General features: G+C 57.7%; 1 protein-coding gene across 1 annotated transcript in view; it reads left to right on the top strand.

The window, feature by feature from the left end:
* Nucleotides 1–438: 438 nt before the first annotated feature.
* The window catches only part of CRISPLD2 (cysteine rich secretory protein LCCL domain containing 2), a gene marked incomplete at both ends in the record, with an annotated part of 45,611 nt that continues 29,646 nt past the window's right edge, over nucleotides 439–16,403 (top strand). The window contains 6 exons of the mRNA XM_080703452.1: nucleotides 439–666; nucleotides 3,391–3,509; nucleotides 6,783–6,915; nucleotides 7,390–7,505; nucleotides 10,780–10,880; nucleotides 15,807–15,944. Coding sequence (XP_080559578.1) covers nucleotides 439–666; nucleotides 3,391–3,509; nucleotides 6,783–6,915; nucleotides 7,390–7,505; nucleotides 10,780–10,880; nucleotides 15,807–15,944 — 835 coding nt within the window. The remainder of the gene's footprint in view (nucleotides 667–3,390; nucleotides 3,510–6,782; nucleotides 6,916–7,389; nucleotides 7,506–10,779; nucleotides 10,881–15,806; nucleotides 15,945–16,403) is intronic.

The raw sequence follows: 16,403 nt of genomic DNA, 5'->3' as shown, positions 1-16,403 counted from the left end.
AGGAATGAGGGACTCAGACTTAGTGTGGAGAGGAGAGAGCCTGAGTCCAGGGGAAACTGTCCCAGGATCAGAGGGCCGCCTTGCTGGGTCTGTGGCCTCGGCTCCCAGGACATTTCCTTGACTAGTTGGCACCTCTGTTTTTACTTTAGAATTCCAGCCTGTAATCCCAGTATTTGGGAGGATCCGAGATTCAAGGACAGCCGCGGGGACTCAGCGAGACCTCAGCAACTTAATGGGACCCTGTTTCGAAATCAAAAAGCTGCCTGTCACAGGGCTGGGGCCACTCGGCCTCCGCGAGCCCGAGTCCACCGCGCAGAGCACAAACCTCTCCTCCTGCTGCTCCGGTGGCTGCGCGGTCCAGCGCCCACCTGACTCTTCTCCTTTGCCTTCTGCTTCCTTCCAGAACTCTCCAGGAGCCCCGGCTGTCCGTGTGCGACCATGAGCAGCGCAGTGTACCTGGCGCTGGCCCTGCTGGTGTGCGGAGCCCAGGGCTTCTTCCTGCCCAACGTCACGCAGCTGGAGAAGCTTCTCAGCAAATACCAGCAGCCGGAGGCCCACTCCCGCGTGCGCAGGGCCATCCGCAGGGTGGACCGGAACGAGATCCTCCTGCTTCACAACAAACTGCGGGGCCAGGTGTACCCCCCGGCCTCCAACATGGAGTACATGGTGAGTGCGGCCGGCGGCAGGCCCGGGCTGCCATCGCGCTCTGCCTTCCGTCTCTCCCCGGCTGTGTGGCCTGGACGTTCCCTTGGCCAGTTGGCGCCTCTGTTTTTACTCTACAATTCCAGCCTGGTGGCGCACATCTAGAATGCCAGTACTTGGGAGGCAGAGACAGGAGGATCATAAACTCAGTGAGACCCTGTTTCAAAAAAATAAATAGAGCCGGGCGTGGTGGCACACGCTTGTAAGCCCCGAGAGGGGGGGCACGCCGTTGTCCTGTTTTATAAGTTAGGTGACAGAGGTGGCGGTCGCGGCTGGGAGGTGGCAGAGCCAGGATTTGAACCCGGGCCTAGCTTGGCCACAGCCTCGCCCCTGTCAGGCACTGGGCTCTTTCCCAGACTGGTCCTGTCACTTGGAATGTGTGACAGCTGCGGCCGGGGTGGGACGGGGCACTGCCTCCCATCCCACCTTCTGGCCCGTCTCCTCTCTGGGACCTCCTAGGCCCTCCGTGTCCAGGCGGAGGCCACGGGCTTCTTGCTCGGCAGTCAAGGCCTTCCAGAGGGAGCGCTTGGCCATGTTGGATCACCGAGCTCCTTCTGTTGCTCCAGCCAGAGGCCCGCCAGCGCCCCCTGCAGACGTTCCGTGGCACTGCTGCCGCCGCCCTGGCTCTCGCTCCCCAGGGTCTGGACCGGGCTGTCCACTTGGGCTCTGCCCGACACAGCGGCGGCCTCGCGGCCGGAGCTCACCAGGCCCCTGTGGGCCGCTCCCGGTCGCTCACAGCACACGTGGGACCTAGCACTGCCGTCCCGGCGGGCGGGCCCACCGAGCGAAGCTGTGTTTGGGACATGGATTTGGAAGCCCTTTCTTTGGGCAGGCATTTACTCCCAAGGGCGGTGCTAATTTTAGGAGAAAGTATGGGCACACTTTCAACATATAAATGTGTCGGGCAGCTTGCGCAAACTTCTCTAGGGTTAAAAATACAGCAACGTATGGCAGATTTATCCGGGGCTTCAGAGGATGGAGCCTCCTCCCCGCTCCTTAGGACCCTGGTCGGACATGGAGACTACGTGTGGGGAGCCGAGATGCTGGGCTCACTGTGTGCTTCTGGGCAGGTCACTTGACCTCCCGGTTGAGTTTCCGCAGAGGTGAACCTTCACAGGCCGTGCTGAGGCCGCGGCCGGACAGCTGGAGAAGCTCACACTCGCCGGTCTGCCCCCAGCCTGCGCACGGGGGCGAGGGGGGTGCTTGGCACGTGTAGCTGAGCAAACTGGTTCTGCTGTGCACTTATTGAGTGCCTCCTGTATGCCCTGCGGGCTGTGAGGTTCTTGATAGCGAGAGGGGGGTGAGGAACTTGAGGGGCCTGTTCTCAGTGACCCCGGTGGGGCTCCTGGGGCTCCATCTGAATGCCGGGCCCTGTTCTTGACTCTGGAGAAGGGGCTTGTGGAGGAGGGCGCTCAGGGAGCGAGAGGAAGAGCTTGGGGCCAGGGGAACCGAGTGGAAACTGAGCTGCTGGGGCGGCCGCTCTGCGCAAGGGTGAGGGGCCGAGGGGAGCCGGCCGGCGGGTGGGCGGGAAGGGAGCCTGCGCAGACAGTATACCGGGTCTGGAAGGGGCCGCTTCCAGACGGCTCATCCCTGACTTGGGGCCGTGGAGAGGCAGCGCCGGCCCAAGGTCTGGAGCGCTTTCCTCCTGATTTTCTTTTTCATCGTAACACATATGGGCGGCCTTCACCTTTTTGAAGCGTGGCTCTGTGGGAGCCCGTGTGCACACACCTCTCTCCGTCTCTGGAACCTGGCCAGTGTTCCAAAGGGGCACACAGTACCTGGCAGTCCTGGGCTCCTGTGCTCCCTGCGGGGGCCAGGGAGAATCTCCCCTCCCCTTTGATGGCTCGGCGCGCACGCGCGCGCGCGCGCGCGTGTGTGTGTGTGTGTGTGTGTGTGTGTGTGTGCGGTGTTGGGCTTTGAACCCAGTGGCATTCTACTCCCAAGCTAGACCCCTAGCTCTATTTTATTTTTTGAGACAGGGTCTCGCTAAATTGCTGGGTTTAGCCTCAAAATTGCCATCCTCTACCTCAGCCTCCCAAGTACTGGGATTACAGGCGCGCGCCGCCACGCCCGGCCCCCAGTGGCTTTTCTATGTGAGGTTGAGGACACTCACCAGCAACGTCCCGGCCCTGTCCACCTCGAGTCTGCCCCTCCTTACTGTCCCCAGCGAGAGATGCCAGCGTGCCTTGTTGCAGATGGGGAAACTGAGGCTCGGGTGGGGAGAGGTGCCTGTGTTCACGGGCCCTGTGCTACACGGCTTATGATTGCCACGTGCTGGCCTGGGAAGACCACCCTGTCCTTGGCTGTGGCCAACGCACCACAGCGCTGTGGAGAGAACCCAGGTTCCCGGGTCCCGCAGGCCAGAGTCCAGGCCCTGCTCTGGGCCGGCCCACGGTTGGGGTTCCTCAGCCTTGGTTTATTTTTGAGGGGGTCTTAGGGATGGAACCCAGGGGCATTCTACCTCCGAGCTCCACCCCAGCCCTATTTTTTAGTCTTCGTTTTGAAGCAGGGTCTCGCTGAGTTGCAAAGGGCCTCACTAAGTAGCTGAGGCTGGCCGCGAACCGCGATCCTCCTGTCTCAGCCTCCCCGATGCTGGGATGACAAGCGTGCCCACCACGCCCGGTGGGTGTGTCTCTTCCTCCCCCTTCTCCCTGATCCTGACCCACGGCTGTTTCTCCCTCCCCGCAGACCTGGGACGAGGAGCTGGCGAGGTCGGCCACGGCGTGGGCGCAGGAATGCCTCTGGGAGCACGGGCCCGCCAGCCTGCTGGCGTCCATCGGGCAGAACCTGGCTGTGCACTGGGGCAGGTAAGGACCTGGGTCCCCCAGGCTGCCAGGCCGACCTGCCAGGCACCCAGCACCTGTGCGTTGTGAGAGAGCATGCAGCCGGTGGGGAAACTGAGGTGACATTTCTGAGTAATTGGTAGAGGGCATTGGAGCCTGGGAGGCGGGCCCAGGGCTTCAAAGCAGGGGATTTCTTTCCGGCTCTTTAAAGGGGCCGGCCAGGAAGGCCTGGCTGGGGAGCCGGGAACGGCAGGAGCATTTTGCCCTTGTCCTGGTGGGCAGTTACTGGCCTCTCCTCCGGATTTCCTCCTCCCATCTGGCCACCAGGCAGCCCCCAGGCCCCTCCGGCCCTCTGAGGCGTCTTGGTGTGTCCACTAGGTAGAGCCACCCAATGCTTCGTGAAGCAAACCTGGGCCCTGCCTGGAGACGCCATACATGGGGAGGCCAAATCCCCCCCAGGGGCTGGAGGTGGCAGAGAACTGTCCTTTGCCCACAGCCAAGACAGTGTTATGACCGCTGAAGATCTGACCAGCGTGAGCATCTGTGGCCCAAAGCCCCCATCCCATCCTCACCGGCCACGACACGCAGGGCCCCACCCCAGGTTTGCTCCGGCCATGCCCCGCCCTCTGCGGTCACCCCGGAGTCGGGGCTGCTGGAGCTTCGGCCTGCATGCCTTCCTGGCCTGGAGTCTGCCGTGGCCGCCAGCAGCCTGTTCCCTTTGAGGCTCGAGATGCCCCTGGTGCCAGTCGGGATGGCCTTGGGCATCTGGTTGCATGGGGCAGGGGGGAAATTGATGCTATTTTTTTCTTTAGTGAATTTTGCTTTTTATTAAACCAGTCTCATGATAGCCTTACAAGAAAACAGAGGGGGAAATCTATAATTCCACTGGCCTCACTCTGTTCTCCTTATTTTTCTGGGCTCTTTGACAGCATGCGGCTGAGCGCCGGCACACTTCTGCATAGTTAGAATAGTAGCCCAGACAGCCTGGAATCCTTTTTTCCCCTTCTCGTACTATATCAGAGATGTGTGTGTGTGTTTGTGTGTGCGCGTGTGTGCGCATGTGTCACTGGGAACTGAACCCAGAGGCATTCTACCTCCAAGCTACACACCCCAGCCCTATTTTATTTTTGAAACAGGGTCTCGCTAGGTTGACGAGTCTCACTATTGGCTGAGGCCATCCTCCATCCTGTAATCCCGTCTCAGCCTCCCATCAGAGAAGTTTTTATTACATAGTATCACAGTTATTATAGTGAGGGCCTCCATCCATGCCAGATCAACGTTGAGCTATTTTTATTCCTGCGCTTTTACTTTGGCTGTGTCTTCTGCCTTAGCTTCCCGAATCACGCCATTACGGGACGATTCCATAGGGAGTGACTCGGGATCACAGGGCTCAGAGACTGACTTTTATGTGTGTGTGGTACTGGGGATTGAAACCAGGGGCATTCTACCTCTGAACTATATACCCCTAGCCCTTTTAATTTTTATTTTATTTTATTATTTTATGACACTGGGGATTGAGCCCAGGGGCATTCTACCTTCAAGATATACTCCCCCAGGCCCTATTATATTTTTATTTTGAAACAGGTTCTTGCTAAAAGTTTGCAGAGAGTCTCATTTCTTACTGAGGCTGCCTTTGAACCTGTAGTCCTTCTATCTTAGCCTCCCAGGTACTGGGATCAGAGCTGTGCGCCACCATCCCTAGTTTCAGAGACGTTTTTGTTTTTGTTTTTGTTTTTTTCAGTACTGGGGATAATGGAACCCAGGGCATTCTACCTCTGAGCTACACCCCCAGCCCTATTTTTTATTCTTTATTTGGAAACAGGGTCTCACTGAGTTGCAAAGGGCCTCACTAAGTAGCGGAGGCTGTTGGTGAACTGGGTCCTCCTATCTCAGCCTCCCCAATGCTGGGATGACAAGCGCGCGCCCGCGCCCAGCCAGAGACTTCTGGATGCTTTGCTAACTGGCTTTCTGAGGGAACCGCCAGGCTTGCGGCCAGACTTCACGGCCCAAGCACACACGCGACCTTGGGTCGGCAGGAGGCGGACGTGGCCAGCCTCTGCTGGCGGCTCCCTCTCAGTATGCGGTGTGTCTGTCCCCGAGCCAGCCCCAGGACAAGAGGCCGCCTCGGGCCCTCGCTGACCACGCGGGCGGCTCTGGGGCTGGGCGGTAATTGTTACAAGACCTCTAAGTGCCCTGCTGACCGCACGCTCATTTACCCTGAGCGGCTTCTCTTTAGTGAAAGCACTTTGCTGACCTTCGGCAGCGACATCATGAGCGTGGTTTTGCATCTGGTCTGTTTCCTTTCCTGATTAAAACAAAACAAAACAAAAATATGCCAGCCTGGCAGAGGGAGCTGAGCCAGGGGACAGTGGCCACGGGTGACAGGCACAGCGGGTGGCTCTGGCAAGGAGCCGCCCACGGAGCTCGAACCCCTCCTGGGGATGCAGGAAGAGCTGTAGATGATAAAGTCCTGGACAGTTAATCTACAAGGTTTCCCTATCTAATGGAAAGACCCTGTTAGCTTCCGCCCTGAGCAGCGTCCTCGGTCCCCCAGCGACAGGCGCAGGGAGCTGCCTGAGGCTCCGGCCTCTCTCCCCTCCCCCAGAGCCAGGATCCCCCGCTTCACCATTCCTCTGCCATGTGGGTGTCCTGGGCGTCCCCTCCATAGTTTTTCCTTAATATTTGTCTCCACATTGGCTGAAGTTGGACTCACATCTGGAATCATATTTGCTCTTAAGAATAGTATCTATGAAATATCAGGATCCTGGGCTACATAGATTTTTTGTGTGTGTGGTACTGGGGGTGGAACCCAGAGGCTTTCTACCTCTGGGCTACACTCCCAGACCTATTTTATATTTTATTTGGAAACAGGGTCTCACTAAGTTGCTGAGAGCCTCACTAAGTAGCTGAGGCTGGCTTCGAACCTGTGCGATCCTCCTGTCTCAGCCTCCCAAGCGCGGGGATTACAAGCGTGCGCCACCACGCCCGGCCTGGCCACATAGATTTTTGCTAGCATATATGAAAATAAATAACCCACCGTGAGCCAGGTGAGCATTTCCTGCACACAGGTGGTGTGCAAGCTGCCGGGAGCCTGCGGGAATCCGGGGCGACCCAGGCTCCCACTGGGGCGGGGTTCCCCCTGATTTTGGTTGTAGGCACCTGTAACAGGGAGGGGTGGGATTTGGGGAGACGCCCAGAGCAGCCCCTCCAGCCTGCCCGGCGGCGGCAGAGCTGTGACTCTGGGCTTCGTTGGTGGGTGTGCCTTGACCGGGACCCAGGATCCATTTCTGTCTGCAGATACCGCTCCCCCGCCTTCCACGTGCAGTCCTGGTATGACGAGGTGAAGGACTACACCTACCCGTACCCCCAGGAGTGCGACCCCTGGTGCCCCGAGAGGTGCTCGGGACCCATGTGCACCCACTACACGCAGGTAACTCGGGACGGGCACTGCCTCAGCCCTGCAGCCCCAGACCCTAGCACCACCTCCCCCATGCCCCAAGGACTGCGGCCGAGTCTGAAAACCCTCGTGCTGATAGTGCCAGCATTATTGTTTTTAGTGTGGTGCTACTCAGAGCTTTGCAGGGCCAGGTGTCTGTTTCAAAATAAAAAGGGCTGGGGGTGTAGTTTGGAGATAGAATGCCCCTGGGTTCAGTCCCCCCGGTAGAAGAGAGAGAGAGAGGAGAAAGAGAAGAAGGGAGAGGGGAGAAATAAAGGAAGAAAGGAAGGAAGGAAAGAAAGGAAAGAAGGAAGGAAGAAAGGAAGGCAGGCAGGCATCTTCTGAGTTGGAGACACCTGCTCTTCACCCTCCCTGGGAAGTCTTCAGCGCCTGTCCCTGGGGATCTGGGTCGGCTTGTATTGCCAGCGTGCCTTGCCCGTGTCCGTGACACACACATGGTCTTTTTAGATGGTCTGGGCTACCACCACCAAGATCGGCTGTGCTGTGAACACCTGCCCCAAGATGAACGTCTGGGGACAGATTTGGGAGAACGCAGTCTACCTCGTCTGCAATTATTCTCCAAAGTAAGTGTTTCTCACAGCTGGGTGGGCTGGGATGCGCTTCCCCTCCACAGAGGACCCTGTGGCAGCTGGCGTCAGCTCTGAAGCCTCGGTAACGAGGAGTCTGGAAGCTGGTGCGCTTGGATTGGCTGATGCTCAGCAGCGCCAGCGCCAGCGAGGACACCCAGGTCCTTTCCGTCTTGCTCCCGTAGCATACTCTCTGTATGGTCCCAGATGACTGCAGAGTGCCGGCATTGTCTTCCCAATCCCAAGGAGACAGTGGTCAGAGAGGGCGTTCCCTTTATGCATAGCTAACCTTGGCCCCCTTTCTCCTACCTCATTGGCTAGAACCAGACCAATCACAGGCAAGGAGGCACCCGATTGCTCCAGTCGGCTTTGATCAATGAAGTTGCCCCAGGGACTTCACAGGTCATCCCCTGGGGCCACCCGAGCAAAGTCAGAGGCGAAGGGGCTGTCGTCCAGGCAGCCAGAGGGCCTGCTGTAGTGGTATTAATATTTTTCTCTGATAATGTGCTGTGGACAGCAGTCTGGAAATTTTTTTTTTTTTTAACAGTACTGGGGATGGAACCCAGAGGCATTCTACCTCCGAGCTCCACTCCAGCCCTATTTTTTATTCTTTATTTTGAAACAGGGTCTCACTGAGTTGCAAAGGGCCTCACTAAGTAGCTGAGGCTGTCCACGAACCGTGATCCTCCTGTCTCAGCCTCCCAAGTGCTGGAATTCCCCCACACCCAGCTGAACCTGGCCCTTCGCCACCTTTCTGCTCCCTTTCTATGAGGGTCCGCGAACATGCCCCCTCCTCCTGCTCCACCTGCAGTCACCGTGTGTCCTCAGGCCCTTTACTCTTCCACCCCGTTGCTCATCACACAGATACGTGCTGGTCCCTGGAGAGCCGAGCACCGGCTTGCAGCCTGTGGTTTGCACGCGTCGCCCAGCGGGCTGCGTGTGCCCGCGCTGCTCCACAGGCGCCCTCCCCGCATATTTGCCCAGTGACTGAAGAAACAGGAATGATGTCATTTATTTGGCTTGGGTCAGGAGTGGCTGTGAGAAGGTGGAATGACGGGGAATTTCTGAGGTTGGGAGGGAAAACAGCTTTGCAGAAAGCATCAGGCTGGCTCTGCTGGTGGAGCGACACCAGCCGCAGTGGAGCAGAGCAGGGCGCGTCACTGCCCGGGGACATGTGAGCCCTGCCGGTCCTGATGCTGGGATTCCTGACTCAGCAGCAGCTGAAGAATGAGAGAGAATTTGATTTGACTCTTTATGTCAAAACAAACCAATCAGCCAGGCATGGTGGCAGATGCTTGTAATCCCAGCATTCAGGAGGCTGAGACAGGAGGATCCCAGTTCATGGACAGCCTCAGCTACTTAGTGAGGCCCTTTGCAACTCAGTGAGACCCTGTTTCAAAATAAAGAATAAAAAATAGGGCTGGGGGTATAACTCGGAAGTAGAAGGTCCCTGGGTTCCATCCCCAGTACAGCAAAAAAAAAAAAAAACAAAAAAACCCCAACAAACAAACAAACAAAAACAACAACAACAAAAAACCCGACATACACACAAAAGACAAACTGTAAGCTGGGTACGGTGGCACACACCTCTAATCTCAGTACTTGGGAGGCTGAAACAAGATGGTCACAGGTTCAAGACTGGCATTAGCAGCTGACACAGGAGGATCACAGGTTGGAGACAAGCCTCGGCAACTTAGCAAGAGGCTCGGCCTCAGGGAGAGAGTCTGCTTCAAAATATTAAGGGCTGGAGATATAGCAAGGAGATAGAAACCCCTCAGGTTTAATACTTGGTACCAAAAAAGAAAAAGAAAAAAAATATTTATACATAAACATACTATAAAGTCCAATCAGAAATCCCCCCTTCTTTAGCATAAGTAGCCCCATCCCCTTTTGTTGGGGAATGTAATAGCCTATGTACAGTCAGACACTTCCCTCAGGTGGACAGCTTACTCATCTGCACACGCGCCATCCATACACGGACCTCCGTACATCTATGTGTGTACCATGCGTACACGCACATGCCTCAGCATATCTGTACAAAGACCACATGTACACATACATGGCCAGGTGCCTCAGCACCTGAAACTGGGGGCTTGCCAGGCACCGGTTTCTCACCACTCCTGGGGCTGGAAGTCCCAGGCGGGGTCTGCAGTGCGGGGGTTCTAGCCAGGGCTCTCCAAGCTCGCAGGGCCGCCTTCTTGGGGTGCACTGGCCCCACAGTGAGGGGCCCCGAGCTCACTGGAGTCTCCAGTGACAAGGCGCTAATCCTGCTGATTACGACCCCACCCTTACGACCTTGTTGACCTCAGTTACTCCTGCAAAGGCCCCGTCTCCACATGCAAGCCGCACGGAGGTTAGGGCTTCTGCGTGTGCATTCGGGGGGGTGGACATGGCCACACGCACGCATGCAGACACACACGTGGGTCTGGACACAAGTCTCTGGACATACATGAACCCACAGCAATAGCACGTCCCTGTGTGACGGCACTGTACGTCAGATGTGGAACGATCCTGGAGCCCTAAGAGTGGTCCTGTGTCCCTGAGCGCCCGTCTGGATGCGCTGGGGGAGCCCCACGTGAACGGCTGTACGCAGGCCCCGGGTGTCGGCATCTTTGGCTGTGCGCAGCGCTGAGGGACGTGCCCATGGCGTGGTGTTCATGGGGTCTTTCTGGTTCCCGCCTGGTGTTCCTTGCTGCCTGTAGCCCCTGTCCTAAAGAGAGAGCCCGAGTCCCTGGACTGGGCAGGACGCCATCCTGAGCACAGGGTGGTCAGGGCTGAGCTGTCTGCGTGTCAGGACGGTGGCATGTCCCTAGCCATGCTCTGCTTCCTGCCAGCTGTGTCCCCCATAATACTGCCTGTCGCAGGGAGCTGCGGCCAGTCCTGGGCCATACGGGGCACAGGGCAGGACAGCCGCTTTCAGCGTCTCCCTGCCAACACCAGCGGGCCCTCCCTACCTCCCTTCCTCCCTGGAAAGCGGTCAGAGGCCAGAGCTGGGCCAGCTTGTTGACTTAGCAGACGCTCACGAGTAGGCCGGACCACAGGCCAGGCCTGGCTCAGGGCTGGGGATGCAGGCAGGCCGGGCAAGACCCACCAGGCGGGACAAGGTGCGGGTGGAGGGGCCCCGGCTCCCACAGTTCGCTGCAATTCCTGAATCTTCTGGGACTGTGGTCTTTCCCATACACGCCCTCCTTCGCGACCTGCTGGCTTCTGCTTGGGATTCCCAGGGGACAGGAGGAGGCCCCTCCTGACGGTGTTTCTGGTCTGTCCCCAGGGGGAACTGGATTGGAGAAGCCCCCTACAAATATGGCCAGCCCTGCTCCGCGTGCCCGCCCAGCTACGGAGGCCGCTGCAGGGACAACCTGTGCTACCGAGGTAGGAGAATGTCTCGGCCGCGGCGGGGCGGGGACTCGTCTTCACCTCCACCACAGACCCAGGAAGAGACCCAGACCACTGAAGGATGGAGCCCAAGCCCCTCCCCAAGCACCGCCCTGAGCACCGCCCTGAGCCACGCCCCGAGCCCCGCCCCCACAGCCACCCTCAGCCCTGTTTCCGAGTCCAGCGGAGCCCCCTCCGAAGATGGGCATGACCATGCAGTCCTGTGACCCCCACGGGCAGCTCCTGCCCAGAGCCCGGTCAACCCTGGATGCAGCCAGGAACGCAGAGCCTCTCCTCGCCCTTGTTAGTACTCAGGGACTGGTTAAAACGGACTAAGCACAAAATTCATGAGCTTGCGGGACGCCCGCGCCTTGGCCGGCCTCAGTCCCTCCTGACACTGGACCCCCGCGCCCTGTCCCCACTGCCCCCAGCCGTGCGTCTCCCCCCAGTCATGAGCACTGGTGCAGCTGGACTTTCAAGGTGTGGCTTCCTATGTCCCTCTCTCTGTCCGCGGGCCACTCGTGACCTTTCTGTGTCCCCTGCTGCTGTTTGTCGTTGGAAGATGATCTGAGTGTGTTTAGGTGATCGGAAATGCCTAGGGGGCTCTCACGGCTTAGGATATGCCCGCCGGCTCCCCGAGCCATGGCCCGATGTGTGGTGGATGGCGCTGGAGAGGCGCCGGGGCCTCCTGTTCCTGCTGGTGCCGGTAGCGGCCCTGGATGCCGTGCGGGCTCCCCTGCAGGGCGGTGCAGGCAGGTAGCCCTCCTCCGTGTCTGCCCTGTCCGGGCTCTGTGGGGTCAGTTTGGTGAACTCTGGGTTAAGGACAGGTGGGCCAGAACGTGGATCCAGACCCTCCCAGGAGCCCGGGACTCTGGCTCCAGCCAGCTGCTCACTGCTGACTCTGCCCACTGTGGGGGACACCTGAGAAGGTCAGAGGACAGAGGAAGAAGGACCTGGGCACCCAGGGCCGGCAAGGGACAGGCCTGTCTGCACAGTCCAATGTGCTGACCTTGCCCTGGGTAATGGAAACCATGGAAGTCTTCTTTGGAAGCATGACTCCGCCTCCCTGTGCCAGGGAGCCTGCTGGACTTCGTGGACAGTGTACCTGTCCCCAGGTCCCCCCGGTCCCCAGGCTCCCCTGAGCCTTGGCACCCTGTAGTTACAACTGCTCACACCCAGGCCTCGAGGGCACGGCAGGTGCAGCCTGCCTGTTGTGTGAATAAATACAGCCCCAGTTCCCACAGAGGGCCATTTTCAAAGGACAGACGTACACAGAGGCCTCAGGTGCCAGTTCACCCACCGAACCATACCCTGTGTTCTTTATTTTTGGTGGAAGATACCCAGGCTTCTTGGCAGAGTTTGCAGTTTGCTTAGCTAACCACACAGAAAGCCCTCCCCTGCGGCAGTCTCCCCGCTAACCACACAGAAAGCCCTCCCCTGCGGCAGTCTCCCTGCACAGGCTACTTAATAAGCGTGTCGCGGGGGGTGTGGGGCGGGTGGTGGCCCGCTAAGGCCTTGACCCCTAGTGGAGATACAGAGATTTAAGGATAAGGACAGGAAAAAAAAAAAAATAAAAGTCTGCTTCCCGCCAGCCCCTCCCTGGGTAGGAGGCTGGGGTCCAGGGAGAGGAGCGCCACTCCCGGCCTGGCCACTCTCTAGCTGTGTGAGCACGGGCAGGTTGCCGGCCTGTCTGAGCCTGCTTTCTTGTCTGACTCAGGACTGACCCTGTCTCCTAACGAATGAAATAAAATGAGCAGAAGCCCCACACCAGCAGAGCGTCCTTTGTCCGAGTTTAGCGCACAGTAGCTCCGAACATGGTTGCTAAATGCAGACTCAGGATCTCCTGCGGACCCCTGTAAACAACGCTGCTGGCCCAGGGCAGGATGGCCCTGGGCGGAGCCGAGAGGGACCTTCCCCAGGCCCGCGATGGACCCCTCCAGGGTCCACGTCCAACTTTCCAAGTGTACATCTGAGGTCCAGGCTTGTCTGCCCGGGCTCTGAAATGGGCTGCCCTCAAACCTTTGGGGGCTCGTTACCAGACTAGATTTGGCTAAATAAAGCTGTGATTATGGGGTATGAAAATCCTACAGGCCAGTGGAAGAAACCCAGCTTGCTGCGGAGACAGCGCTGGCTGGCTGTAAAGGGCCAACCTGAATAGCCACATTGACGGGAAGAGCAGCCGGAGCCGCCTGCGTGCCGGCCGGCCGGGCCGGCTTTGCCAGCCCAGTGTCTTCGGGAAGGTTCCTTCCACCTGTGGCGTTGGCTGCCCAGGGCGCCTTTGGCCGTCTCTTCCCCAGTGCCTCTGGACTCCTGGCGGGGCCTGTTTCTTGTCTTTGGTTGAGATAATTCTGCAGAGAGTTTGGGCTTTGCAATCACTCAGCGGATCTTGTCGGGCATCTCTGAGCGCAGGGGCAGGCCGGCTCCTCCCGGCAGGAATCGGCAGCTGGCAGGGAGGCCGCAGCTGGAGCGTGCTGAGTGGCCAAGCATGGAGCTCGCCTTTCCCTTTTCCTGTCTTTTGGGCAGCCTGGAGTGGGCTGCAGGGAGTGAGTTTTGTGGGTCGTGGGTTAGCCAGGAGACATCTTCAGAGCCCCTGCCCCCAGCCAGAAGAAGTGCCAGAGAGTCGTTTGCCCTTGCTCTGGATGCTGGGTGTCGCATGGACACAAAACGCCCTCTCTGTGCGGTAGTGAAGGGAGCTCACTTCTTTTAAGACGTGGGGCCGGGCGTGGTGGCACACACTTATAATCCCAGTACCTGAGAGGCTGAGACAGGAGGATGGCAGGTTTGCAGCCAGCCTCAGCTACTTGGGAGGCTTTCTGCAACTTAGTGAGACCTTGTTTCAAAATAAAGAAACAAAATAGGAGCCAGAGTGGTGGCGCAGGCTTGTAATCCCAGCATTTGGGAGGCTGAGACAGGAGGATCGTGGTTCACGGCCAGCCTCAGCTACTTAGTGAGGAACTTTGCAACTCAGTGAGACCCTGTTTCCAAATAAAGAATAAAAAGTAGGGGTTGGGGGTATAGCTTGGAGGTAGAATGCTCCTGAGTTTAATCCCTAGTAATGAAAAAAAAAAAAAAAAAGGTAAAATAGGGCTGGGGGTGTGGCCCGGAGTGTAGAATCCCCCTGGTCACACCCCCAGCGTCTCTCTCACACACATACGGAAATAAGACTTGAGGATGGAGTTTGGTTGAATTTGAATTTAATAATTTTATCCAAAACACAAAGGAGAGGCCTGTGAGGGCGCTTTGCCTCCCCCCCTTGGAGCCATCAAACACGTCTGCTCCTGGCCTCTGATTTGTGATGGTCTGACTTACGGTTTTCTGACTTCCTAGTCTTCTCTGAAAGCCACAGATATGCAGTGGGAACGAGGCTAACTAGACTCTGAGAGTGAGAGGGTTTTTTCATAGTGAGGATTAGATCCAGGGATTCTACCTCTGAGCTATAACTTCAGACCTATTTTTATTTTTTATTTTGAAACAGAGTCTCACTAAGTTGTACAGGGCCTCGCTAAGTTGCTAAGGCCAGCCTCAAACCTGTGATCTTCCTATCTCAGCCATGCAAGTGCTGGGGTCACAGGTTTGCACCCCTATGCCCGGCTTATACTTTGAGTTATGATCTTTTCCCACCTAGCAGCACATGCGTGGTTCGGCCCTCTCCTCTCTCCTCTCTTCTCTCTTCTCTCTTTTCTCTCTCTCTCCCTCTCCTCCCCCTCTCCCTCCCCTCCCCCTCCCCCTCTCCTTCTCCCCCTCTGTCTGTCTCTTTGCTAAGCTGTGGCTCCCAGGTAGGCACATGAGGTATCTGTGCTTTATTATAAGATGGGCGTTGTGTTGGTTGCTTCTGCCCGACTCTAGGCTCTGGTGCTGGGTAGTGTGGGTGTGTTGTTGGAACTGCCAGCTTAGTGTTTTCAACGTATGACGTGTTACCGGGTTGTGACCCCACTGCGCGGTCAGAAGCGCCTGTCCTCATTGGAGGAGCTTGGAGGGCCATGCTTCCCTCTCCAGAGATCTTGGGGGGCAGGAGGTGCAGGTCATAAGCTGGACAAGGAAGGAGCCCCTGCAGGGCGCATCCGGCTGGTCTTTGATAAGGCCCCTTCAGCAAACACAAGCTCTCGGCAGCTCTGGCTGGGATTGTGGCGTGATGCTCAGAGGTCTGTCACAGGCTGTGGGGAGCCGTCCACACTTAGCTCTCATGACGAAGACAAGGTGTAGAGAGCTGATGATGACAAGCACCCATTGTTCAGTTCATTGCGATGTTTTAAACCGGGGGGTCATGGTTGCAGAAATAATAATACACGTCGTCCTTGGGCAGGAAGAGATTGGGACTGGGCCACCTGTCTTGTATTTTTTTAACCAGGAGTTGGGTGTTTGGATGGAGGTATGAGAGAGCTCCATGGTTATTAGCAAAACTCCAGAGTGGGGAAATGCACTGAGCTGGCAGGGTACTCCCCTGACTCCAGGACAGAGACGGGAGCAAAACGTAGGGCTGGGAGGTGCAGTCGGAGGCCAGAGTGTCATCAGCACGAGTCTCTGACCCTTGCCCCCAATGAAAACCAAGTGGCCCAGAGGGAACCCAGAGGATGGCCAGGGCTCTGGGTCAGTGGCCCGGAAAGATGTCGTGTGCAGAGATGGGGGACAAGACGCTATTATGGTCACTCAGGTGTGGGCTGTGGGTCCCACCCAGCCGGCCCTCTGCTCTCAGCCCCAAGGCAAACACGGCCGGCGGGGCCGTGCCCACCCCCGGGCTGGTAGAATTCCGCCTGGCCAGGTCTGTCCCCACTGGAACCTTCCCTTTGCTGCCTGAAGTGACTCTTTGTGAAACAAACCTCAAGCAAGTTTAGTTTTCAGATTGCTTTTTTTTTTTAAAACCTCCCCCCAAGTGTTTTTTATTGAATCCGTGTTGTGTTAATTTCTTCCCTGGTTGCTGTGAAGAAGAGGCCCACACCCCCAAATCCGAGACGGACGAGATGAACGAGGTGGAGACGACCCCCAAGGAGGAGCTGGTCTGGGTCCAGCCGAGGGTCACCAGACCCACAAAGCCCAAGAAGACCCCGGCGGTCAGCTACATGAGTGAGTGCCCGCCACGGCTTGTCCCCTCAGCCTCCGCGGGAAGGGGCGCCGTTTCCCTTGGGGTGGGGGCAGGCAGCGGGGAGAGGGTGGGGCGTAGCTGGCCCAAGTGCAAACCCAAGTTGTTTTTGTTTTTATTTTTTGCAATACTGGGATGGAACCCAAGGCCATTCTCCAGTTTCCACCCCCAGCCTTATTTTTTATTCTTTATTTTGAAATAGGGTCTCACTGAGTTGCGAAGGGCCTCACTCCGTAGCTGAGGTTGGCCCCAAGAATGTGGTGCAGTCCACGTCCAGGCTCTGGCCTGTTTCCCGAGGTCTCCAGCAGGTCCCGGCTCTGGCTCGGCCCTTCGCTGGTCTCCCGTCGCTCCGTCCACTCCTCTATGGCGTGGTGGGATTGTGCTAGGCCAGGGTGGCTGGGCGGCCTCTCTGCAGGAATGTGGGCCTCCCAGCGCCAGGGCAG

Source organism: Muscardinus avellanarius (assembly GCF_963383645.1).
Source record: "Muscardinus avellanarius genome assembly, chromosome: 10".
In the NCBI taxonomy this organism is placed as follows: Eukaryota; Metazoa; Chordata; class Mammalia; order Rodentia; family Gliridae; genus Muscardinus; species Muscardinus avellanarius.
The sequence above is the reverse complement of the archived record's forward strand: the minus strand, read 5'-3'. Positions and strand labels throughout refer to the sequence as shown.